This window comes from Ahaetulla prasina, chromosome 7 (genome assembly GCF_028640845.1).
Source record: "Ahaetulla prasina isolate Xishuangbanna chromosome 7, ASM2864084v1, whole genome shotgun sequence".
Classification (NCBI taxonomy): Eukaryota; Metazoa; Chordata; class Lepidosauria; order Squamata; family Colubridae; genus Ahaetulla; species Ahaetulla prasina.
The window spans coordinates 41,161,287-41,189,162 of NC_080545.1; the positions used below are offsets into that span (position 1 = coordinate 41,161,287).

The 27,876-nt window shown below is 36.3% G+C and overlaps 1 protein-coding gene across 5 annotated transcripts in view; it reads left to right on the top strand.

Annotated features, from left to right (window-relative positions):
* ARID2 (AT-rich interaction domain 2) overlaps positions 1 to 27,876 on the top strand; it is a 295,603-nt gene that overhangs the window by 173,050 nt on the left and 94,677 nt on the right. For all 5 annotated transcript variants that reach the window (XM_058191210.1, XM_058191209.1, XM_058191212.1 and 2 more), the window contains 9 exons: positions 1,183 to 1,249; positions 1,331 to 1,581; positions 3,662 to 3,758; positions 4,086 to 4,295; positions 4,869 to 5,036; positions 8,110 to 8,185; positions 21,318 to 21,452; positions 22,342 to 22,538; positions 24,566 to 27,408. In XM_058191210.1, the coding sequence (XP_058047193.1) occupies positions 1,183 to 1,249; positions 1,331 to 1,581; positions 3,662 to 3,758; positions 4,086 to 4,295; positions 4,869 to 5,036; positions 8,110 to 8,185; positions 21,318 to 21,452; positions 22,342 to 22,538; positions 24,566 to 27,408 (4,044 nt within the window). The remainder of the gene's footprint in view (positions 1 to 1,182; positions 1,250 to 1,330; positions 1,582 to 3,661; positions 3,759 to 4,085; positions 4,296 to 4,868; positions 5,037 to 8,109; positions 8,186 to 21,317; positions 21,453 to 22,341; positions 22,539 to 24,565; positions 27,409 to 27,876) is intronic.

Consider the following 27,876-nt stretch of genomic DNA (forward strand, 5'->3'; position numbering starts at 1 on the left):
TTAAGGTTATTTCTAAAAATATTTATATGCTGAAAATTCTATTTTTCTTTTTAAAGTTTTATTTCTTTAATGTTACATGTATAGTGAATCTTACACATTTAATCAGATTTATGATTAAGAAATGTATCACTTTATTTCTACAATTACATTTATGATAGGCAATAAGATTGTGTTATCATATGACTAATTGTAATTGGTGGTTCAGTGTAGTATTTAAACTTGTTTTTATGCTTTTTTATTTATTCAAATCCTGGGAGAATAAGCATCATTTTCTTGTACGCAAGTGCGCACACACACTCACACTGATGATAAATACTGATTTTATTTAAAATTTCAAAAAGACAGACAGGTTAAATATGAAGATCTTAAAATTCATATCTGTTGAACTAATCTTATTTAAATGTTGAGTTAAAGGATGTAAATCAGACTAAAATTGTACTTTACCATTATAATCTTATATATCTATGTATGTGTGTATGCTTATGTGCATGTGCATGTGCATGTATATGTATATGTATATGTATATGTATATGTATATGTATATGTATATAGAGTCAAAATGTACCGTTGAAAACCTGAGGTGCCAATAAAGTTCCATTAGAGAGAAGTTTGGGGAATACTGGTAGTCCTCAGTTAATAACCATTTATTCAGAGATTATTTGAAGTTATGTTGACACTTAATAAAGACACTAATCTCAGTCCTCAAAGTTACACTGGTCACAGTGTTACCAGGTCATATGATAATTGTTCAGGCATTTGGCAACTAGTACACAGTCACGATGATTTCAGCATCCTGGGTTCACATGATTGCCATTTGTAACTTTCATGATGAGCTTCCAGCAAACAAAAACCAATAGGAACTGGCTGAAGGTCACCAAGAGGATCATGTGAAATTGTGCCTAATAGCCGTGTAGAATTCTCCTAATGACCGCAATTGGATCTGCCTTTGTAACTTGTTCTGGTCATGTGACACCGCATTTTATGACTTTGTCACTTAGCAAAGGACCTTCATTAACTGAGGTCTACCCCTATACAATTCTATTATTTCTTATTTTCTAGAAAGCTTCCTAGTAAATAAATACTGTGTGCAATACATTATTTTCCTCCATTATTACACACCAACTGTTTTAGGAATAAATTCCCTTTTAAGTTTCACACTAAAAATATTTTTTTTTGCCTTAGTTTTGGAAGGATATTGTTGACGATAATGAAGTACGTGACCTTATTTCTGACAGAAACAAATCTCAAGGTGAGTTGCAGTGAATAAATAATAGAATATTTTTGGCATCTCTTGAACTGAACCGTTAAAATAATTATCTTATTTTTATAGATACTGTATCAGAAGACTGGATATGGAAGTCTTTATTTCATCCACCACGCAAGTTGGGCATTAATGATATTGAAGGACAGCGAGTTCTTCAGATTGCAGTGATTTTAAGAAATCTCTCCTTTGAGGAGGGAAATGTAAAATTATTGGCAGCTAATCGTACTTGTCTTCGGTTTTTGTTGCTCTCTTCTCATAGTCATTTTATTTCTTTAAGACAATTGGGGCTTGACACTTTAGGAAATATTGCTGCTGAGGTAAGAAATTTAAAAAATGATACCTATAGTTTAAATACCTTAAAGTATGAAGTAGGAGTGAAAAGCTATCTTACCTTATGGAGTGTTATATAAAAGGAAACAGATTGGTATTGGTGATTTCTCAGATCATTAAATAAAATTGTTTCCAAACCTATCCTGAAGTAACAGAATATTAATGGCTTAAATCTGAATCCTATTTTTTTTCCCATGAAGCTTTGCATTTTGTGTTACATACAAGTGCAGTTTCTTTGGATTTGAGAGATGTTAAATCTCTTAAATGACAGATGGCCTAGAAGCTTTTTTTCAAAACAAAACAACACAAAAAACAGTATTATTTTTACTTCCCTGAGAAGAATTAAGAGAATGTGATTTCTTTTAACACACCCAGAACCCAACAGTTCAAAAATAATTTACTGAAATGAACATTCTTATCTTGTATATAAAATGTATAAACACTCCTATTTGATACTAATTTTTTTTAAAAAAGCAGAATGTTGATTATTAATACAAAGAGTTACAAATTAACTGTAATGGAAATATATAAGAGCTTAGGTTTTACTACTCTTGTCCTCATTCTTAATATGCATGTAATGTAATTAAAAAATGTGTTTATCCCATGTTTTTTAACAAGAAGTATTGTTCATTAATTATCATTCAAAAGAATTGAATTATTTCAAATTCTAAGCTGTTCTTACATTTATTATGCAAACTTCCTACAACAACTGAACTCAACAAGGCTTGCACTTTAGCAATCATGCACCAATAAATACTATTTTTAAAGTATTGAAATGTATTTTAATTAAAAATTAAGATTAATCTATAAATGTAACCAGAATATTCCTATTTGTAGTTGTAGAAAAATGCATGTCAAATATATATGTTAAAAACAGTCCCGTCATATTCAGTGTTTATTCCCACGTACAAAGCATTAAATGACAGATGGCCTAGAAGCATTCAGATGCATTCAGCTGAAAAAGAGAACTTGTTCACTTTTCTTCAATAAAACTGAATTAATAGATAATCAAAATACAGGTATTTCTTGGATTGCAACTACTTTTCTGTGATTGTTCAAAGGTATGATGGCACTGAAAAAATGGTACTTACAATTAGTCCCTGGAGTTCTGCCCATCACAGTTTCCCCTATGATCACAATTTACAATGTTCCCTGCCATCTTCCTCCCAGCAAAGTCAGTGGGAAAAAAAGCTGGCAAGAAATCGTAAATAGTCACAGGAGATCCTTGCTTAATAACCTGAGTGATCCTCACTTATTGACAGCAAAATGGCACTGACAGAATCGCCATTGCTAATTGGCGCAGTCGCATGACATGTTTTATAACCATAGCCCGTAGCGATGGCAATTCTGGTCCCAATTGCCTTTTGTAAGCTAAGGACTATTTGTAATGCAAATTAAGTAACTTTCAGAATGATATTATCCAATATTGTGAAATATTTGGACTTAAAATGTGGAAATTGACTGAGAAAGGCATGGCTTTACTAGTTTCTTTGGATGGTGGTTTTTGAAACCGCATAGTACTAGTCTGAAGTACTGGTTTTGTTAGGTGTTGGAGACACAGTATTACAGTGGATTTAGTCCTTCATGCCATGCTACATTCAGATGATAGGTGTTTGATACTTTAACATTGCCCTGTGGAGTCCCACAACATCATCCTTTAAGATGCATACGAAACAGATTGCTGTCTAACTCTGGGAAAATATTTTATTACTATAGTTGTTGCTAATAATGGGCTGGAGATAATGATGGGAAAAGTGAAAATTAAATTAAGATACTGGACCTGTTATTGAATAGAAATTAGAACTTTGGGATTAGGATGCTGATGCGATGCTGCTTCTGATATCAATTTCATATTTTGTTAATTTTCATTTTAGTGTTAACTAGCTACTTAAGTACAAAGTGCATAGAAATATAGGAAATGTACTGAAATAGTGAATAAAGTCACAGATAGCATATAACATTTTCAATATGTTTTAAGTATTACTTTAATTTGGAAGATTTCCATAATGATATTAATTTTATAAGATGAATCATTTAATCATTAATATTTGCTCTCTGTTTTTTCAGCTTCTCTTGGACCCTGTTGATTTTAAAACAACTCATCTAATGTTTCATACTGTTACTAAGTGCTTAATGTCAAGAGATAGATTCTTAAAAATGCGGGGTAAGAATTTATGTGATTACAGTTTCTTTTATAAAGTATCATTTTTATAAAAATCAGAGGAAGAACCATCTCTTTAGACGGAATCCAACCTTCTACTCAGTATAGAAATCTAAACTGTTCTTTGTAGATAATTATTGGGAAGTTACTTACCGCCTCACTAGAAAACTGGTTCCACTGTCACACTTCTTTTTTCTTCTAATACTCAACTGACATCTGTGTGCTTGTAACTTGAAACTGTTACTGTGTATCCTGTACTCTGGGAACAGAGAACAAATTTTACTCTTTTGTGACATCCATACGACACTGTTTTTTGTTTGTTTGTTTCAGGCATGGAAATTTTGGGTAATCTTTGTAAAGCTGAAGACAATGGTGTCTTAATTTGTGAATATGTAGATCAAGAATCTTACAAAGAAATAATCTGTCATCTCACATTACCTGACGTTTTACTTGTTATATCTGCTCTGGAAGTGCTCTATATGCTCACTGAAATGGGTGAAGTGGCCTGTAGCAAAATAGCTAAAGTTGATAAAAGTATAGGTGAGCTATCAGACTTGTTTTTAACAAAACACTTGTATTACTAGAGTCCTCAGTAATACTTGGTTAAATGTTTTTTTTCTGTAAAGTGATACATGGCTTGTCCATTGTCTTAATTCCTCTTTTCTGTGCTATGGATAATCATGGCAAGGATGAAAGTGCTACATAAATGTTTTGCAAAAGAAGTCTTAAGTTATTTGTTCCAATAAAATTATACAGATACTATATTTATTTAATTTGTACAGCCCCTATCATGGTAAACTTTTAAAGTATTATGATGAGGTGCAAAGGATAACATAGAACTAATAGATGTGTCATAGGTAAGCAAAAGAGTAACACAACTAATAAGAAACCATTTTTGCTTATACAAAAATCTATTTCAATTTTTAAATAAAACAAAGTGCAGATTGGAGATTTCAATCATGAATTCTGCTTATAATGCCAAAACAAATAGAAATAAGTCTAGCAATGCTATAAAGCTATACTTTAACTGAATTCAGTTTAACTTAATACAATAACTTTCTGAAATTAATTCTTTTGGTGGAATAAAATATATTAATTTATGCTAATTTATAGATACATTAGTATGCCTGGTTTCAATGGACATCCAGATGTTTGGAGGTGATGCACTCAATGCAGTAAAACTTGTTGAACATCAAAGTACCAACCACCAAGTACTCTCTGAAATTAGGCCACAAGCAGTGGAACAAGTTTCATCACAGGGACATGCCCCTGCTACTCCAGGTTAGTATTACCTTATTGAAGTTTGGTTTAGTGATTATGGCACCAGTCTAGAAAGCAGGAGATCATAAATTCTAGTCCTTCGTGGGCATCAAATCTGGCAAGGTAACTTTGGACCAATCACTGTCCCAGCTCAATTCATCTCACAGTTTTGTTGTTGTGTGGAAAATAAGAGGAGGAAGAAGAATTAGGTATGTTTACCTCCTTGAATTATTTATAAAAAATAATAAAAGTGAGATAAATCTAAACAAAACCCTGTAGATTATATATTGGAATATAATTAGATTTGTTTGGTAGTCTTTTATTATAGAAACATGAATCTTTAAATTGTGATGATAGCAAAATATGGGGTGTATATTTTATTATTCCTATGCAGTAGAAGTAAGGATATGCTTAGGTGATTTATTTTCATAAATAGTCACTGCTATGTTCTGTAAGTACTCTCTCTCTCTCTCTCTCTCTCTCTCTCTCTCTCTCTCTCTCTCTCTCTCTCTCTCTCTCTCTGTGTGTGTGTGTGTGTGTATTTTATATTTATGTATGTATGTTTTCGTAGGTTTTCACGGGTATAGGTATGTAGGTTTTGGCATATTTGGGTCTCTTCCCGTGTAAGACCCCAATATGCCAAGACCTATATATATATTTCTGCAATACTTCTTAACTCAGTTTATTGTTGCTATATTTTTTTACAACTTTACCATCTATCTAAAGAGCTGTGGTGATTTGGTCAATAGTAAAAAAAAAAAAAAAGACTGATTGGCCTGTAATTTCTTGGATCCATTTTCCCCCCTTTTGGTAGATTGGAACTACATCAGCTCTATTTCAATCTTCTGATAGTTCCCCTGTGCTACAGGAACTATGAAAGATTACATTCAGTCACTCTAAGATTATGTCTGCTATCTCCTTCAGAATCCTGGGTTGTAAACCATCTGGTTTACTAGAAAAAGCCTAATACAGAACTAAAAAATTATAATAATGGCATGGTGCAGGGCTCAGTACACTCTCCTTTTTAACATCTATATCAAGCCGCTGGGTGAAATAATCCGTCACCATGGCTTGAGTTATCTGTGATACACTGACAATAACCCAACTCTATAATTGGTCACTCAAGTGATTTATTTATTTATTTATTTATTTATTTATTTATTTATTTATTTATTTATTTATTTATTTATTTATTTATTTTGTCACAACAATATATGTAGGCATCATACAAAAAGATTATATCGTATATAAACATATATATGAGTAAATATAAGGAGGTATAAGCATATATATATATATATATATATATATATATATACATATATATATATATATATATATATATATATATACATATATATATATATATATATATATATATATGAAGAAGAAAAGAAAAACAATAGGACAGAACGGTAGGCACGTTTGTGCGCTTATGTACGCCCTTTATGGTCCTCTTAGGAATAGGGTGAGGTCAATAGTAGAAAGTTTGCCCTCTCACTGTGCCTAGGCTGTGGGGGCCTGGATGGGGAACAACAGGCTTCATTCAACTGAACCTTGTCAGGACCAAAATGACTTTGAGTACATAGAGCCTCAAGACCCAGGACTTTGACATTTTTAGTTCTGGATGGGGTGGCACTACCCCAGAGAAATCCAGTCTACAAATTGGGGCTCTCCTCGACTCACAATTCCTGCTCAAAGAGCAGGTAGTAGTCACAGCTAAGGGAGCTCCAGTTGCAGCCTGTCCTGGATCAGGAGTCCCTGCCCTCAGTCATTCAAGCCTTAGTCATGTCGTGGTTGGACTATTGCAACACACTCTACATGGTGTTACTGAAGTTACAGTTGATGCAGTGTGTGGTGGCACAGGCAGTTCTTGGTGCCCTCAGGGGTGCCCATGTAACACCATTGCTTCACAAGCTGCACTGGTTGCTGGTTTGCTTTGAGTGCAATTCAAGGTGTTGGTAATCACCTTTAAAGGCTTTTATGGCATAAGTCCAGGATACTTGAGGGACTGTCTCATCCCATTGGGATTGGCCTGCTCCACCAGTGCCAGCAGAGGAGACATGCTTCGAGACCCAGGGTATTCCTGCTGGTAGGACCAGGAGAAGAGCCTTCTCTGTCATTGTACATGCCATTTGGAACATCTTGCCCTCTGGAGTGAGATTGGCTTCAACCTTCCTGATCTTCTGCAAGAGTCTAAAGACTTGTCTGTTGCCAATTGGCTTGGGATTCCAATGGAGGGGTTTCACATTGGAGGTGGTTGATAAATTAATAACAGATCTCATCTCCCCTCTTTCTCATTCTACTCCCTCGTCCTATCCCCCTCTTTAGGACTGAGTATTTGGATCTTTATAGTATTTTATTTACATCTACGTTTTTTTATAGTTTTGTTGTTTTAATGTTGTAAGCTGCCCTGAGTTATCCTGTGGTAAGATGGGTGTGCAATAAATTTAATGAATGAATGAATGAAATAAAATAAAATCTTTAACAGTGTCTAATTTTCTTAATTCCTTGTGAATGTGTAAACGTGTGAGGTTTTGAATGATTGATTGAACTTATTTTCTTCTTCATTGTCTTATTTAGTTAAAGCTGCAATATTTTTTAGCTAGATTTTTAAATTATTAGTGCTGTAAGTAAAAATAACATAATTCCTCTGAGAACTGGCTGTGACATCTATCAATCCATTGATCACCGAAGTTGATTTGGCTGACCTAGCTGGCTAGATGGGTGTCACCTTCCTCTCTTAGCACTCCATGTGCATCCCTCCTGAAGCTGTGGACTAAATGGAAGAGGATGGTTAGACCCCAGATAGAAGGATATAAGGTAGCTTCACCCTAATAGAGCCTTGAAACTTAGCTTAGATTTTGTGGACTCTCCAGGCAGCAAAATGCAGCAAAATTATTAGATGACCAAAAGATCTTCATTCATGAATTCCATCCCCAAATTTGGAGCAATTGCATGGATAGCATTCTTAATTTAAAATGGAAAGTGAACAATATCAGTAGCCTTCTAAGCCTTCTAAAGAGTAATGACAAGCTATCCAAAGATTATATAATTTTTATATAAAATTGATAATTCTTATTCCTTTTCATAGCACCAAGAGCACCACAACATGTTGCTCCACCACCAGGAATAGTAGAAATTGACAGTGAAAAATTTGCATGCCAGTGGTGAGTATTTAATTCTGTTGATATGTCCCATGAAATAGTTAGCTTTTGTATTCATTTTAAAACTTCACAATCATTATTGAAAATATAAACCAAAATAATGTCTTCTATTTTGAAGAAATACTTATCAATTAATTTGAATGCTTTATTCAAGGAAAGAATTTCCCTGTAAGAATTTCTTCAGTTATTTCATTGTATACTATACACATGGATATAATGAACAGAAGTTCAGCGTATTTAAATTCCACGTATGCTTTTAATATTTGCAATGAAACCAAGCTTATTTTACTTAGATAGAAGGGCTCTACTGTATTTGTTTTGTTTGAGATTTTCTTGGGGTTATCTCATTGACTGCTTTAGGGATAGAATGCTACACTACATAGGACTTTTGGTCAGTTCCCACAAAGTTCTTCTTAGTTGTTTTTAAACCCACTGCTTGATATTTATATATTAAATCTTCCATATTTAAGTACTTAATAATTTTCTCCAGATGTTTGGATATTATCAAGTTTGTAAAATGCAGCACATTTTTAAACAAAAGTTTGCTTAATCCTTGCAGCAAAGTCATCTATATGTTTTGTTAGCAGTATGTTTAATAATTTTTATACTTTTTTTGCCTCCAAGTTTTGATATCTGGCAACTATAGTGGCAACTCATTTTCTGAAGTAATTAACCATTGTTTCTATGAGGGGATAACTGGCTCAAAATCACCAGGATGGCTTTCATGACTAAAATGAAATTCCAGCTCAGGTTTTCATACTCCTAGTCCAGTACAATATCTTAATCATTGGTTTGAACTACACACATAGATGAGCTTAAAAGTTCCCAAGTTAAAATACTTATGCCACCCCTTAAAATAACCCCAAATAAAAGTGCTTGAACATTCCTTCTTGTGACATCACAACATATCGCCATTGGCCTCCAGTCAACGTGAGGGAACATTAGGAAGTCAGAACAGGAAAAGACTGTTTAGGAGACCATGCTGACATCGTAGGGACACGGTTGTGGCAAGCGGAGCTCTGCAGAGCCCAACTGATTTCTACCTGCCTGGAGGCTCTTCCGAGCCAAAGTCACCCTGTAGGGGTGAGAAAGATAGGAAGGGCCCTCCTAGATCGCAAGTGGACGGCGGTCCATTTTGCTTGATCCGGAGAATCTTCCTGACAGGCAGAGAAGAAGATGGCCATTAATGTCTGAAACGGAGCTGTGACAGCCGGAACGAAGAAGCACAAAGAAAAGCAGAAAGAGAAACAGTGTACTGAATCTGGGTAAGGATTGCCTAATTTCTACCCAGAATTAAGTTAAGTTCCTCAAAAGTACTCCAAAGAAAAGGAGGGAGGGAATTTCCCCCTCCAAAGAAAAGCGGCGAGTGAAAGTTTCAAGCTAAATACACATCCGAAGGAATAGAAAGAGAAGTAAATGGAAATCTACTTTCAAAAAGGGAAGAGAAAGACTGGACTGGGTATTTTAACAGATAAGCCCTACCTAAGATATGGATATGGATAATATGCACTTTATTGAGTTATTTTCTCTGTGCTTTTGGCTATAATAAGCGAAAGTTTTTCCTCTCTTGATTTTTAAACTCACAGTGGAAAGGAGGAAAAAAGAGTAAGGCTGACATCTACTGGACAAAGTTAGTAAATAAAAGAAATATTTTGGAAGAGACTTACTGTATTTTTCGGAGTATAAGGCGCACCTTAGTTTTTGGGGAGGAAAATAAGAAAAAAAGCTGATTGGTGGGTGGATCGGCCTCCCGGAATACCAGAATCTGCTATTCTCAGGTGAATTTTAGCAACAGGTTTGTTGGTTGTGGGCTCTGTGATTTGCTTTTTTTTCTGCCTCTGAAACTTATGAAACTGTTTCAGAAAAACCGTTTTTCTTTCAGAGGCTTTTTTCTGAAGAACTATCTGTACAGAACTATCTGTACAATTTCCTTTCTTTGGTATTGGTATATAGATTAACCACTTCCAATCTGTTGGTTATTGTGTCATTCTCCAGATTTGTTAGCATAGTTTGGTTAGAACCTTTACTGATTATTCTTGTTGCTTGCCATATTATTTTAGATAGAATAATTTCAGAGGCCTTTTTTCTAAAGCTCTGTTTGGAGGCTTTTTTTCTGAAGTTTGGTTTCTGAAGCTTTTTTTCCTAAAGCTTCTTTCAGAGGCTTCTTTCACAGCCTCTGAAATCTCTGTTTGTGAGGCTGGGTGGGGCTACATTCAGAGTATAAGACGCACCCAGATTTTCACCCTCTTTTGAGAAAAAAAAGGTGTATCTTATACTCCGAAAAATACAGTAAATACTTTGTTTTGAGACCTTCTGCACCTGGTGTTTAGAAACAGATTGAAGACAGTTTGTTTTGGAAATCAACATGGGAAAAGTGAGATAGATGGCAGCTATAGAGAAGAACTTCTTCTGAATGTTGGTGGATTACAAATACTATTGACTGACTGAAGGGAAAAGTAGAAAGAAAAAAATATTTTGAGAACGTGAGAAGATGATTTTGGATTTAGCTTAACATCTTGGAATTTTGGAATATTAAAGACTGGGGACACAGCGGGCCTTATGGATTACAAATACTAATTGATAGAAGACAGGACAGTATAAAAAAATATTCCCAAGGATAAATACTCTTCCTTTTTCTTTTTCTACTCTTTGATTCTCTCCATAAAGAATGGCCAGTGTAGATTGACACTGGATTGATTTTGTAGACTACTGGAATATTGGAATAATAAAGATTGGGGATACAGCGGACCTTGTGGATTATAAATTTAATTGACGGAGATACTGAGATACTGAAGATTGAGTGAATTGGAGGGAGTTGGATTTGTGATATGGTTTTTCTTTTGATTTGACACATGGGATATTGAAGTGTTGAAGTGCTGTTTTGAGGTCAACTTTGGCTGATAGTCTTTGGCTGTTAGTAGAGCAGGTGGGTTTATCCGCTGCTAGTTTACAAATAGGGGAAAGAAGAGAAAGAATGGATAAATATTAGTAGTTGAGGTGACAAGTACCTCAAATTTACCGTATTTTTCGGAATATAAGATGCACCGGAGTATAAGACGCATCTTTATTTTTGGGGAGGAAAACAGAAAAAAAAAGAATTCTGCCTCTGCCTACCAGCATCAAGATCAGCAATGTCCAGACTTCCACTTGATTTTGATAATGAGCAGCACAGATCTTTTTATCTGTTTAAAACAAAACCTATAAATCTACATGCGTTTAACTGGAATGAGTGGGGTGGGGGTGATTTTCATGGGGGCAGAAGAGCTCTGCTCCCAAGATGCCCCCATCTTTCTATCTATAGCTCTGTGGGGAGGGTCAGAGCACAGCCTAAGGAACAAACCTCTTCAGGATGGTTGTGGGGGGTAATCTGGCCAGCAGCTTCGGCAAATAAGGCGGGCCCCATGGTTCGCGGCTGGTCACCCCTCTGGACGACTAGTGGGCAGCTCAGGCCAGACAATGGTCGCGATGACTTCACTCCCCAGCAACGTGAGGAGCCACTGCTGCCGCCACCGCCTAAGCCCCTTCTACGCCCAGTAGCCGCAGGAGCAGGAGCTGTGAAACGTCCCTCCTTTCCAGCCACCGCTGCCTATTGGCCCGATTCCCCAATGCAATTTTCAGAGCCGCGTTTTAGCGGCGGCCAGTTCCCCTGCAATGTACAGCGGGGAACCGTGAACCGTTTTGGATTCGGGGAGGGGATCACAGCATTGCCGCCTGAAAATGCTCCTTCCCATTGCACATTGCAGAGCCGCACACCCTCGTCCTCCTTCTCAGCAGACTCACCTCTTTCTTCCTGGCCAGATCTGCTGCCTAAAACGCGAAGCACCTTTTTTGCCTCTGCACACTCCATTTTTGGAATCAGGAAGGGGATCGTGGGTCTGCTGTCCAAAAACGCTCTCCTTTGGAATCAGGATCGATAAACTGAATCAGTTTATACATTCTGACCAAAATGGATTTCTACCTAAAAGACAAATTAGAAACAATGTGAGAATAATTTTAGATACACTGGAGTACATGGTGAAAAACAACTAGCATTGATCTTTTTAGATGCTCAGAAAGTGTTTGACAATGTAAATTGGCAATTTATGGTGCAACAATTAAAATGTATGGACTTTATAATTTATAAATATGATTTAGGCAATTTACACAAACCAGAGAGGAAAAGTGATTGTTCATGGAGATGTAACAGAAAATTTCCATATAAAAAAAGGCACGAGACAAGGATGTCCATTATCCCCACTGTTATTTATATTAGCATTGGAAGTGTTAACTAGAAATATTAGACAGGATCCAGAAATAAAAGGAATGGAAATTTTTTAAAAAGTGTAAACTACAAGCATTTGCAGACAACTTAGTTTTTATATTAGAAGAACCATTAGAAAACAGCACTAGATTGATAGGGAAAATTGAGGAGTATGGAGAAGTTGCAGGTTTGAAAATAAATAAAGAAAAAACTGAAATAATAGTTAAAAATCTTACAGAAAAACAGAGAAATGAATTGGCAAAGAAGATAGACCTCCAGATAGTAAAGAAAGTGAAATATTTAGGAATCTATTTAACAGCAAGATGTGTAACAATCAAAGATGATAACTATACAAAGTTAATGCAATAAATTAAGTTGGAACTGGAGAAATGGAAGAACTTACTCAATGATAAGGAGAATAGCTACCATTAAAATGAACATACTACTGAAGTTACTTTTCTTATTTCAAACAATACCGATAAAACTAGAGAAAAAATATTTTGAAGAATTGAATAAAATTATTTTGAAATACATTTGGCAAGGGAAAAATGCAAGAATAAAATTGAAAATGTTACAGGAGTCCAAAGGGAATGGGGTTTTTGGCTACCGGGCTGGGAGCTATATTATCAGGCATCTGTACTTACATGGGTAAAAGATTGGATGAAGAGAATTGTATTTGCACAATATTGGAAAAATGAGAACACCCCACCAGATGTAAATATAATCCTGAAAATATTGTTTATTATTTGTACCCTATAAGTATCATTAAGTGTTCTACCTTAGAATTGTTGATGAACTTATCTTTTCTTTTATGTACACTGAGAGCATATGCACCAAGACAAATTCCTTGTGTGTCCAATCACACTTGGTCAATAAAAAATTCTATTCTATTCTATTCTATTGGATTGTGCAGAGATAGATAGATTGACATTGAAAATAAAAGACAAAGGAGATACAGAATACTATTTAACATGAATAGGTTTTATCAATGGCTAGAGATAAGAGGTAGAAATTAGATGAAGAAAGAGTTAGAGTTAAGTAAAATATGAACGTCTATCATTATAAGTATGTTAATATAATTAATAGGAACATAATTATAAATATGATTAGAATTATTCTGTTGTATTATTATTATTACTATCAGCATATGTGTTATTTTTTCTTTTTTGTCTTTCGTAAAATGATATGCCTGGACAATACACTGTATTCAAAATATTTATATATAAACTAATAAAAACTTAAACTGAAAAAAAACAACGGAAAAGACTATTTAACCATGCCTTCTTTTTTTGTATAAAAGTTTTTATTTTTTCCTTTAAAACAAAACACATAAACATAAAAGCATTTTCAATCCCAATATTGTGTATCGGCAGGGTGGTTTCATATCTCTTGTGCACCTTCAATTTACAGATATTTTTAATTTATCTAAAGTTATATCATCTCCATCTAGTATCTAAACTTTTAATTAACCAATGGCTATAGTCTTTATTTCTCTCATTCCATATGCATATCCACTAGTAAATATTTTATCTGGTAACATCATTCATTCTATCATTCTAAACCATTCAATTTAATGTTTCAATTTAATATCATTCTAAACCATTCAATTTAATGCCTCCCATCGACCAGTGCACTCCCATAAGGAGGGTCTCCTCAGGGTGCCATCAGCCAGACAATGTCGGCTGGCGACCCCCAGGGGGAGGGCCTTCTCTGTGGGGGCACCAACCCTCTGGAATGAGCTACCACGGGTATTTGCCAACTCCCTGATCTCCGGATCTTTCGACGCGAACTGAAAACATTTCTGTTTCATCACGCAGGACTGGCCAAATGGTTTTAAATGGGGTTTTTATTGGTTTTAAATGGTCCAGCCAACTCTGAATTTTTGCTTTTAAATTGGTTTTAACTTTTATATTGATTGTTTTATTTTGGCTGTAAACCGCCCTTAGTCCTTCGGGAGAAGGGCGGTATAGAAATTTAAATAAATAAATAAATAAATAAATAAATAAATAAATAAATAAATAAATAAATAAATAAATAAATAAATAAATAAATAAAAATATTCTTTCCCTAATCTTTACTAACATATCTTTCCTTCTAGCCATTGATAAAATATATCCCATATCTTATAATATTGATTTTCTTCCTAGTCTCTTATTTCAAATGTCAATTTACTCATTTCAGCACATTCCATTATTTTCCTAATAATTTCATTTTGCAAAGGTATTTTTTCACTTTTCCAATTTTTAGCAAACACAATCCTAGCTGCTGTTATAATATTCATCATCAAATATCTCACTTCTCTACTGTATATTTCTGGTATGATCCCAAGTAGAAAAACTTCTGGTTTAAAATCTATATGCTGTTTAATCATTTTTTCCAACCATGTGTGTATTTTAGTCCAATATCTTTTAGCTTCCACGCATGTCCACCACATGTGGTAATATGATCAAGGTGACTCATTTCCAACATTTTTCGGATTTATCCTTGAACATTCTAGCAATTCTTGTTGGGGGTAATTGCCATCTATAAAACATTTTATACAAATTCTCTGTATAAGCTGTAGACATTGTCATCTTATAGTTATGTGTCCATAATTTTTGCCATGTCTCTAAGTCAATCCCATGCCCAAAATTCTTCACCCAAGCAATCATTGTTTCCTTGACTTGTTCTTCTAGTTTAATCTCTAAAAGATGCAACTTCCTAATTAAATTGTCATCCGCACCTGTTAAAATTTTATCAAAACTAGTCAAATTGCTCTAAAAATCTTCTGTCTTGGAATCTTTATCGTATCTAGATAAATCGTTGAAATTCATCCAATACCTGCAAATTCTCCCATTTTGCCAAATCTGGCCCAATCTGCTGTTTGAGTTTACCATAGTTATTCTCTTTCAATGTACTGCATCTTGCAGTTAGGAAAATCCCCAAATACTTAACTTTATTCGTAATCTGCATCTCTGACCTTTCTGCTAATTCAGTTCTTTGTTTCTGTAACATATTTTTTGTTAAAATTTTTGTTTTATTTTTATTTATTTTCAAACCTGCAACTTCTCCAAATTCTCTTATTTTATCTATCAATATATTTATAGATTCTAATGGATCCTCAATAATAAAAACCAGGTCATCAGCAAATGCTTGTAATTTATATTTTTCCTTTTGGATTTTCATCCCTTTTATTTCTCTTTCCTCTCTAATAATTTCTATTTAGTACTTCTAATGTTAAAACAAACAGCAGAGGGGAGAACGGGCAACCCTGTCTTGTTCCTTTTTTAATTTGAATAAATTCTGTCAATTCGCCATTTATCATTACTTTGGCTGATTGCTTATGGTATTAGCTTCTATTGCCTTAATGAATTTTTCTCCAAAACCCATCTGTTCCAGTTGTAAAAGCATAAAGCGCCAGTTAACATTATCAAAGGCTTTTTGTGCATCAAAAAATATCAATGCCATCTGTTTTTCCGGATGTGCCTATAGTATTCTAAAGTATCCAGTATGATTCTCATATTATTTTTAATGTGTCTCTTGGGCAGAAAGCCATTTTGGTCGGAATGTATAAAGTCATTTAAATATCTTTTCAGTCTTTCTGCCAATATTAAAGCAAATATTTTATAATCTGAGTTTAACAAAGATATGGGCCTATAGTTTTTAACTTGCTGCAAATCCGTATCTTCTTTCGGGATAAGAGAAATATACGCCTCTGACCAAGTCTCTGGTATTTTTTACTTCAGCATCACTTCATTCATAATCTCCAATAATGGAAGACATACCTGCTTTTGAAATGTCATATAAAATTCAGCTGGCAATTCATCTGGGCCTGGTGCTTTTCCATTTTTTTGTTTTTCAAGTGCTTGTCATTGTTATATTATCTTCCAACATGGATTGAGTGTCTTTAGAAATTTGAAGTAAATTAGCTTTCTGTAAGAAATGTTTAATTTGCCCACTTGAATGTTCTCCTGTTTATGTAAGTCTCTATAAATTCCATTTCAATACCTTTTTTCTCTGGAGATTTCTGTAAGACTTGTTCTAATTTTTTATAGTTGTTTTCTAATGCTTTAAGGGCTTGTCTTTTCTAAGATTTCTTTTCTGTGCGTAATCTATCATCCAGCGTCTTACATAGGCCTTCATTGCATCCCATCGATTTTGCAGTGATGTATCCTCTTTTTCTTTGAAGAAAAAAGCAAGCTCCTTCTCCATTTTTTGGACAAATTCTTTATCTTTTAAAATGGTTGTATTTAAAGTCCATCTGGACCTTCTCTTTTGTCCTTTCCATGTCATTGTTATGGGGTTATGATCAGCCCAGGTATTGGCTTCTATATCAATTTTTTCTATATTGAAAATCAGTTCTGTTGTCATCCATATCATATCTATTCTGGACCAAGATAAGTGTCTATTTGAATAAAAAGTATATTGTCTATTTTCGTGATTTCTTTCTCTCCATGCATCTTTTAAATTCATTTCCTCTATCATTTTTAAAAAAGATTTCGGTAGTGTCTTTCTGTTTTGTTTGCTTGTTTTTTGTGTTCTATAATCCAGTTTGGCATTAATTACGCCATTGAAATTACCCAATATACAAATATTCTCATATTCCAGTTCAACTATTTTTAAGTGTAGTTTCCTGTTGAACTCTTCTTGGTTGTCATTAGGAGCATATAACGCTATTAAAAGTATTTTCATATTGTTCTCCATTATTTCCAATATCAAAATCCTGCCATTCTCATCCAAATAAATTTGCTTTGCCTTAATTATATCTCTAATGTATAGAGCTATACCTCTTTTCCTGCATTGTGACAGTGAGGTAAATACTCTCCCCAATTTTGGTCTAATTAATAATTGTTCATGTTGTTTTTTAATATGAACTTCCTGCAAACAAATTATATCCAATTTCAGTTTCTCTAATTTGTGGAATATTTTCCTTCTCTTAATAGCCAAATTAAGTTCAATAGAATAGAATAGAATAGAATAGAATAGAATAGAATAGAATAGAATAGAATAGAATAGAATAGAATAGAATAGAATTTTTTATTGGCCAAGTGTGATTGGACACACAAGGAATTTGTCTTGGTGCATATGCTCTCAGTGTATATAAAAGAAAAGATATGTTCATCAAGGTACAACATTTACAACATAAATGATGGTCAATAAATCAATATAAATCATAAGGATTGCCAGCAACAAGTTATAGTCATACAGTCATAAATGGAAAGAGATTGGTGATGGGAACTATGAGAAGATTAATAGTAGTGCAGATTCAGTAAATAGTTTGACAGTGTTGAGGGAATTATTTGTTTAGCATAGTGATGGCCTTCGGGGAAAAACTGTTCTTGTGTCTAGTTGTTCTGGTGTGCAGTGCTCTATAGCGTCGTTTTGAGGGTAGTAGTTGAAACAGTTTATGTCCAGGATGCGAGGGGTCTGTAAATATTTTCCCGGCCCTCTTCTTGATTCGTGCAGTATACAGGTCCTCAATGGAAGGCAGGTTGGTAGCAATTATTTTTTCTGTAGTTCTAATTATCCTCTGAAGTCTGTGTTTTTCTTGTTGGGTTGCAGAACCGAACCAGACAGTTATAGAGGTGCAAATGACAGACTCAATAATTCCTCTGTAGAACTGAATCAGCAGCTCCTTGGGCAGATTGAGCTTACTGAGTTGGCGCAGAAAGACCATTCTTTGTTGTCCTTTTTTAATGATGTTTTTAACATTTATTGTTATCCATTTTCTCTCTTCCATTCTCATACTTTGTAATTAGGATTTATCGCTCTTGTCGATCTTGGTTCACGTCGTGGCTTGGCTTCTACCTCTCCCCCAACAACGCCTTCTTCTTTTCCAATCATCGCCAATAGCTCAGACTCCTGTAATTCAACCAAAGTAATTTCTCCACTCGTGTCAATATTTCTTTAAAATATTCCGCATAGAAATCTTTGGCTTTGTCTAATGAATCTATTCTAAACTTTTGCTGTTGCCAGGTAAACATCAGACCCTCTGGAACCGACCATTTATAATTAATGCCTTTCTGTAATAAAATTTTGGTAAAGAAGTGATATTCTCTTCTTATCTCTCTCACTCTTCTTGGAACTTGCTTCAATACTATAATTTCTTTATCTTTATATTTCAACATTTTATCTCTCACAATTTGGAGTATTTGTGCTTTTATTGATTTTTTGGTAAATCTTATATGTAATTCTCTTGGGAGATTATTTCTTGTTGCATATCTCGTGTGAACCCTAAAAATCTCTTCAGTGCCATCAATCATCTTCTCTTTGCTAATTTCTAAGGCCTCAGCCAGGATATCCACCATTTTATCTGCCAGGCTTTCTCCCTTCTCTTCCTCAATATTCTGAAATCTAAGAAAAAATTCTGCTCTATCCATCTCCCAACCCACTAATGCGCTCTTGTCTTTTTCAACCTCCTCCAGTCTACTATCTATATTTCTAACTTTTTTATCTCTTTGCTCTTCTCTTTCCTCGACCCTTTGAAGTCTCTCCTCATATTTTCTCATCATTTGTTGTATGTCTTTGACTTTTTTGTCCATTTTCTCTGTTCTTTTCTTGTTTTGCTCTGCCTCTTCCTGCAGTTTCTGAATTCCCTGCCAGATAATCTGTAGGGAAATCTCTTGGCTTTTATCTTTATCTCTATCTTCTTCTTGTTGAAGTACCGCTTGTATTGACCTTTGAGATCCTACTGGTGAGGATGAAGGCGTTGACGTAGCCGATCCATGTGGTGTTCCTTTTCTACTCATTGTAGTATATGAAGAGGGAGGAGATAAAACTTAAATATAGTAGACAAAAAGTTTCTTCAGACTCTTGTATGTCTTAATCCAATTGTTCCAGGAAAAGGAGAGAGAAAGATAAAAAAGATAATAAAATAACATCCAATGTATGAGGAAAAAATTAAAAAAGGTCAAGTGTGTCCAAAAAATAGGCTAAGATGTCAAAAAATAAAAAAATTAAAAGAGTAAAAAAATAGGAAGCAAGGAGAGACAGAAAAGAAAAGAAAAGCAAGAAACACAATATGCCTTTTTCTCTTCTTAATAAAATAGAAATAAAAATAATTATTCGCTGCTTTCTTTCCAGAGTCACAGCAGAATTTTTTCATAACAAGAAAGAAAAAAAGGATTCTCCCTTTTCCTTCCAGGCTCTTTCAATTGATAGTATCCGTTAGAGCACCTGAATCAACAAGAGTACAAGATACAAAGTGTCTTTGATGCTCTAACCCTCTATCTCAAAAGCAACAATGTATAAACATAGAGCCTCAGGCTTTCACAATTGAACAGGAAGAGAAAGTAAAAATAAAGATGAAAATATTAAAATCTGCTAGGTGGCAGTGTTGTTCAGCCTTCCCTTGCTTCCCGGCTTAAAGAAAAAAAATTTAAAATTGCCAAATAATACCAATTAATATTGAATAAAAATAAAAAGTAACCAAAAAATCAAAAAAAAAAAACACCAAGGGGAACACTGAGAGTTTTCTCTTTTTAAAAAAAGATCCAAAGGCTAAAAATGATTCAAAACAGTTTCGTTCATTAGATCTAATGGGGAGGCATTCCAAAAGGAAAAGGGAAGCTTTCTCTTTTAAGTGAAAAGACAGAAAATAAAAGAAACAAAGTTTCTTTTAAAAAAAAATTTAATCCGCCACTCCAGTCTTGTTTTTCCCCTCAAGTTAGTTTCTTCTAAAAATGGAATGTTTTTTAGTTAAAAGGAAAAAGTCTCTCACCCCGCCAATACAGTTTTTCAATCCTTGCGTTCCAGAGCTGTCCCAACTTTGTCAGCCATTTGCAGCTGGAATTCCTGCCGAGAAAAAGGGCTTCTCCTGGATCGATAAGGGATTTTGCGGTATCCCTGAGATCCAAGGAAGAGCCTTAAACTATCACTGTCCCTTTGGGACAGTGAGGTCCAAAAGGACCATCTCAGTCAGGAAAATTTCGCCGATGGATCCGGAGCTCCAGATTCAACCGGACGTTTCGTCGTGTCGTCAGCCCCCCCCCACCTCTATTTAACCATGTCTTAAAGGATGTATTTTTAATCCTTTATCAAGAAGATGAATATATCTTATTATAGAAGCTTAATTTTCATAAGACTAATATAGTATGACTGTGACCTATATTCATGATTATGATTATCCATTGAATATGAGGTGAAACTACTATACAGAACCTATTCTTGGCCATACATTATATTTGATGGATGCCTTACAGTTTTAACATTTGATGTACATTGGCCATTTAAGAGAAAATACTTTTAAAGCAATTTCAGAGAACAAGGCTATATAAATAAAATATCTGTCCCAGGGATGGGATTGAAAAATTTCAGCAACTGGTTGCTGGGTGGGCGTGGCCATGGGGCATGGCCTACTCAGCCTCCTGCACCATGGCAGGCGTTTTCGCTCTCCCCAGCCTCTGGAGGCTTTCCTCGAGCCTCCAGGAGGGTGAAAACAGCCTCCCCCAGGCTCCAGAGGCCAGAAACAAGCCCGTTTCCGGACTTCCGGGAGGCCCATTTTTTGCCTTCCGCACGCCCCCTGCACTTATCTGGCATCCAAAACTGGCCGTGTGGAGACTCCTGGGAGGGGTGGGGTGGGGTGGGTGGGGTCAGCCAGTCCTTGGAACAACCAGTTCGGGCAAACCAGATTAAAATTAACATCCAGTTCTCCTGAACTGGTCCGAACCGGCTGAATCCCACCCCTGGTCTGACCCATATATCATGTATTGTAAATCTTTTGTAATGCATATGTTAGTAAACATATGCATTGTTTCATTGTTAGTTAAATAGGTAGAAAAAAACTTTAAGAGCTGGAAAACTTTGGCCAAATTACTGTTGGTATCAGGCTGACAAAAATTATACTAGATTCAGGAGAAAGAAATCTTTATTAAGTTTTATTCATCCAAATTTTTTCCCTCTATTTTCTCTCCCCAGGTTAAATGCCCATTTTGAGATTAATTCAGACTGCTCAGTCTCCCGAGCTGAAATGTACTCTGAGTATCTCTCTACATGCAGTAAACTAGCTAGAGGTGGAATTTTAACTTCTACTGGATTTTATAAATGTCTTCGGTAAGAGGAACTCATTCCTAGAATAAAATACTAGTTTGGATTGTTTTCTATATTTGCTAAATTTGAGAAAAGTATATTTCCATTGTTATTTACCTTAAATACAGTTAATCCTCAATTTAGAACCATGCATTTAGTGACCATTTGAAGTTACAATAGCAATGAAAAAATGACGTATGACAATTTTTCACACTTATGACCGTAGCAGCATCCCCTGTGGTCATGTGATCAAAATTTGGCCACTTGGCAACTGACATGTATTTATAATGGTTGCATTGTCCCAGACTCATGTGATCACCTTGCACAACCTGCTGACAAACAAAGTCAATGGGAATGCCAGATTCACTTAACAACCATGTTACTAACTTAACAGCTACATTAATTCACTTAATGTGACAAGAAAGGTCATAAAATGGGGAAAACTTCACTTAACTGTCTTACTTAGCAATAGAAATTTTGAGCTCAATTATGGCCATAAATCAAGGACTACCTGTAATCACTATTAAAAGCATTGGTTGTTTGAAAAGAGAAATAGATGTTATACAAATTCAGTATAGTTTGCTCATTTTATTTTTCTCTTTTGAAAATTAACCCTTTTAACTTTCAGCCAAAAGTCAAATATTACTTCCTTTGAACCTATTGCTCTGTAATAATCCTACCTGCTGACAGAAAATCTAGGATTGGTGACAGCAGTTCAGAGTACTTTTTCTTCCTCCTTACATTTTTTTTCTTCCTTAAATGGCAGTCATTGCTATTTAGTTCAGCTCCAAACGATATACACAACATTTCTCCTTAATTATTGCTCAGGAGAAAATTCACTCCAAACTCCATTTTTAAAGGATATTGCCTTAAAAAAAATCTACATTCTCATTCTTTTTCTTTTTTTTGACAGAACTGTATTTCCAAACCATTCAGTGAAGAAAGTTGAGGATGCAAATAACAATGGGCAGGCTCATATTCATGTAGTAGGAGTAAAAAGGAGGGCTATACCACTTCCTGTTCAGATGTACTATCAGCAGCAATCTTCTTCAACCCCTATTCTTCGGGTTGATTCTGTTCCTGAAGTAGCTCCATCTGCTTCACCAGCAGGTATTATTATATTTTGAATTTCATCCTTGTATATTGATCATTTTTTAGTTATTTATAAGAGCAAAAATATATTTTGGTCACTGGAAAAAGCAATTATGTTTGGAAGAGTTAGCTGTAAAAGATACCAGCAGTACGCTGATGACACCCAGCTGTACTTTTCCACCCCGGACCACCCCAATGAAGTTGTTGAAGTGCTGTCCCGGTGCTTGGAAGCCGTACGGGTCTGGATGGGGAGAAACAGGCTCAAGCTTAATCCCTCCAAGATGGAGTGGCTGTGGATGCCGGCACCCCGATTCAGTCAGCTGCAGCCGCGGCTGGCTGTTGGAGGCGAGTTATTGGCCCCAAAGGATAGGGTGCGCAACTTAGGTGTCCTCCTGGACGATCGGCTGTCGTTTGAAGATCATTTGACGGCCGTCTCCAGGGGGGCCTTCCACCAGGTCCGCCTGGTCCGGCAGTTGCGCCCCTTCCTTGATCGGGATGCCTTATGCACGGTCACTCATGCGCTTGTTACCTCTCGCTTGGATTACTGTAATGCTCTCTACATGGGGCTCCCCTTGAAGTGCGCTCGGAGGCTTCAGTTAGTCCAGAATGCAGCTGCGCCGGTTATAGATGTAACACCGATCCTGCGCAGGCTGCACTGGCTGCCTGTGGCTTTCCGAGTGCACTTTAAGGTGTTGGTTATGACCTTTAAAGCGCTCCATGGCTTAGGACCTGGGTACTTACGGGACCGCCTGCTGCTACCACACGCCTCCCACCGACCCGTACGCTCCCATAGAGAGGGACTTCTCAGGGTGCCGTCCGCCAAACAATGCCGGCTGGCGGCCCCCAGGGGAAGGGCCTTCTCTGTGGGGGCGCCCACACTCTGGAATGAGCTTCCCCCGGGTCTACGTCAAATACCTGACCTTCGGACATTTCGTCGCGAACTAAAAACACATCTCTTTATCCGCGCGGGGCTGGCTTAAATTAGTTTTAAGGGGAAATTTTATTAATTTTAAATGGGGTTTTTTAGTATGGAAATTTTTAATCTCAGGCTAATTTAAATAAGTTTTTTAAATGGTATTTTAATCTGTATATTGTATTGTTTTATTTTTGCCTGTACACCGCCCTGAGTCCTTCGGGAGAAGGGCGGTATAAAAATCAAATAAATAAATAAATAAATAAATAAATAAAAGGAAGCCAGGCTGTCAAAGAATACGATGACTGGATGCTGTCAAAACTGACACCAGCCAAAGCATAGAAAAATTCATGTAAGTAGTACAAGATCAGAAGATGTGGAGAGATCTTGCCCATAGACTCGCCAAGAATCAGATGTGACTGAATGGATATCACCATCATCAGATATTTTTGGAAGTATGTTGGAATACATTACAGTAAATAAAGTGTGCCTATAGTCCAGTAAACATGACAAAAAGCAAAAGGAAATAAGAGAAAAAGTAAACAGAATGGTTTGAGTTGGTGGAAAGTTACACTACTCTAGCCAATGGATGAGGTGGTGGTCTTCATCTTCCAATTATATTATTTCCCTTGCAGTGAGGTCTTTCTGGGAGATAAGGGTGCATCCTCTAATTAAATTTTGCTCTGCTGACTAAGAATAAAATCCCAGCATATTTTCTTAATTATATAATAATTTTAAACAGCAGGTTGTATGGACTAAATAGTTAAGATAAATGTTTAATTAAATTTGAACAATTTTATGTCACTTAATTTCTAAATAGTTTGGTATTACTTTTGAAATTATAATGTACTGAGAAAGTTAGAGTCTAAAGTAACAATGATCTAATGGTGTCCAGTTTAGCTGCTTAAATTGGATAGCCGTTTAATAAGATTTTTTTCAATGAATTAGGAAGGGAAGGAAAAAATGTTTCCAATGTTTCAGGGTACAGTGGAAAATACTTGTTCCATTACCGCTGAGATACATAGAATTCATGGTGAATGCCAACTCAGGAAGTATTCAAAGCTTAATTTATAAATGTTAATTCCTACTGATTTCAGCATTACCACTTAGATTTGTTCCCCTTTATCAACAGGACTCCCACATGGATCATCAAGTATAGGAAACCATTTTCAGAGGAATCCTATTAATAATCAATCTTCAACTATAGCTGCAACACAGATGTCTTTTCCAATTCAAGGTGCATCTACAGTGGTACAGACTGTTTCCAGGATACCACAAAACCCTTTAGTTCATAGTCACCATCAACAGAATGCTCCTGTGACTGTCATACAGAATAAAGCTCCAATTTCTTGTGATGTAGTGAAGGCCACAGTGATACCGAACACAGTTCAGCAGTCTGCCGTTCCTGTTACTATTGCTGTAGGAGGTGGAGCACAATCTTCAAATCAAAATCCTAGTAATGCAGGACCACAACCCTCTGTTACTGTTGTCAGCTCCCAAACTTTACTTCATCAACCTGTAATTCAACAGTCATCTCTACATGCAATGGTACCAGGACAAATATCCTCAGGCACTCCTGTTACAGTAATTCAACAAGCTGTACCTCAAGGTCATATATTTGGCAGAGTACAGAATATACCAGCATGCACTTCAGCAGTTTCCCAGGGTCAGCAGCTCATAACCACATCATCACAGCCAGTACAAACATCAACTCAGCAATCCACAGGTGGTAACCAGCAGCAAGATGCTGTTATTATAGCGCCTCAGCAGTATGTTACAACGTCAACATCTAATATAGTTTCTGCTACTACAGTTCAGAATTTCCAAGTTGCAACTGGGCAGATGGTTACAATTGCTGGTGTCCAGAATCCACCAACATCAAGAGTAGGGTTTCAGAATATTGCACCAAAGCCTTCTCAGCAAGTCCCAGCAGCAGTGGCACAGCAACCAATGCAGCAGTCTCAGCAGCAACCACCACCTCAGCAAAGTGTAGTGATTGTAAGCCAACCAACTCAGCAAGGTCCAACATATGCACCAGCCATTCACCAAATTGTTCTTACTAATCCAGCTTCAATCCCAGGTGGCCAAACTGTTCAGTTGGGTGCACAGCCAAACTTAACTCCAAATTCCTCACCATCACCTGGACCAATTTCAAACAACCAAGTCCCCACAGTAATATCATCTCCATCTCTCACCTCTCAGTCACAAGGGCCCCCTCCTACTGTCAGTCAGATGCTTTCTGTAAAGCGTCAACAACAGCAGCAGCATTCACCAGCATCGTCCCAGACGCAGCTGCAAGTCCAGCAACAAGTCCAGATGCAAGTTCAGCCACAACAAAATAGTCCTGGGTTGGGTCAGCCACCTTCTAATGAATCCAGTCTGATAAAACAACTCTTGCTTCCTAAACGAGGCCCTTCTACTCCCGGTGGCAAACTTATTCTCCCAGCACCACAAATTCCTCCTTCAAATAGTGCAAGAGCTCCCAGCCCTCAAGTGGTTTATCAGATGGCTAATAACCAAGCAACGAGTTTTGGAGTTCAAGGACAGTCTTCTGCTCAGCCATTACTAGTTGGACAGCAAAATGTTCAGTTGGTCCAGAGTGCAATTCAATCCCAAGGAACAGTACAAACGGTTCCTATTTCCAATTTACAAATATTGCCTGGCCAGTTGATTTCAAACAGCCCAGCAACTATTTTTCAAGGAACTTCCGGCAATCAGGTTACTATAACAGTTGTGCCAAATACTAGTTTCGCTACAGCAAATACAAGTCAGGGAAATGCAACTCAAATAATTGCTCCAGCTGGAATAGCAATGAGTGGGACACAAGCAGCAGTTGGGCTTCAGGTGAAAGCACTTCCACCTAACCAGGCACCTCTAGCTGGACAGTCATGTTCTGCTACTGCTCCTCCATTCAAAGGAGATAAAATAATTTGCCAAAAGGAAGAAGAAGCTAAGGAGGCAACAGGTTTACATATTCATGAGCGCAAAATTGAAGTAATGGAAAACCCTTCTTGCAGAAGAGGAGCTTCAAACACCAGCAATGGCGATGTAAAGGAAAATGAAACACAAGTGGAAAGTCTTTTAAATGGAAGAAAGCATGACTCCAGTCTACCTCCAGCTAACTCAGGGAAAACTCAGAATGAGGCCAATCAGTTCTCACAAGTCAGTAATGGATCATCATTAGTCATGGATGAAAATGGAACTCTTGGAAAACAGAACTTTGAACAACCAGACACGCAGGAACTTAAAAGTGATTTGAGGAAGCCGCTCCTTAATGGAATCTGTGACTTTGAAAAGGGTGATGGTTCCCATTTAAGTAAAAACATTCCAAATCACAAAACTTCCAACCATATAGGAAATGGTGAAATTTCTCCAATAGAACAAGATAATTTGGATGCCACACTAGATGCTGCCAAAGGGGAAAGATTTTCCAATGGACCTGTTTTAGCTTTGGGGACGGTGCCTGTTGTAAGCAGTACACAAGAGGCTTCAAAACTCTTAACCCAGCAACCTAGTACTACCAACCCTGATGTACCTAATGGACCTCTAATTTCAAGTTTGAATTCAGATGTGCCTCACCAACGCCCAAGTGTAGTAGTCTCACCACAGACAACAGCCTCTGTTATACAGGGGCATCAGATCATAGCAGTTCCACACTCAGGACCTCGTGGATCCCCAGCTACTCTGTCCTCTGAAGTACGGTCAACTAATGGCACGGCAGAATGCAAAACTGTAAAGAGGCCAGCAGAGGATGACAGGGAAACTGTTCCAGGAATCCCCAATAAAGTAGGAGTTAGAATTGTTACAATAAGTGACCCTAACAAAGCTGGCTGTAGTGCAACTATGGTAGCTGTGCCAGCTGGAGCCGATCCAAGTACTGTAGCAAAAGTAGCAATAGAAAGTGCTGTTCAGCAAAAGCAACAACAGCAACAGCAACAGCATGCAACACCATACATACAAAACATGGTCACACAGGTAGGTCCTTGGTAGTCTTCATTTTCTAGCTACTAAATTTAATTTTCACATATGCGTATGTATGTGGGGATATAAAGGTTCAGTGTTTACAATATTTTGTTCAACAGCTTTAAAATGAGAACTATTTTTAAATCCTACCAATCTATTATTGCTCATCATTTTCTGGATAATAGTTTGTATTTATAGAAATAAATAAGTTAGGATATAATTTAATTAGGTGTAGTACAACTATTTTTACTGTTTCTACTTTTATTTCTTCAATGTCTTATTTTAAAAGCTGAGATGCTTTCCTACATTTTACAGTTTTAAATGTTTGTGTTGCTGAGTTCCTGTTCCTTTTGGATTTCAAACTGTCTTTTGCATCTTATTGCCTTCATTTTCAATAGCTCTTTTCTGTATACATCATGTAAACATATGCTTTATGCGGTATTGTATGTAAAAACATATCAAGAAACATGTAAACGGTTG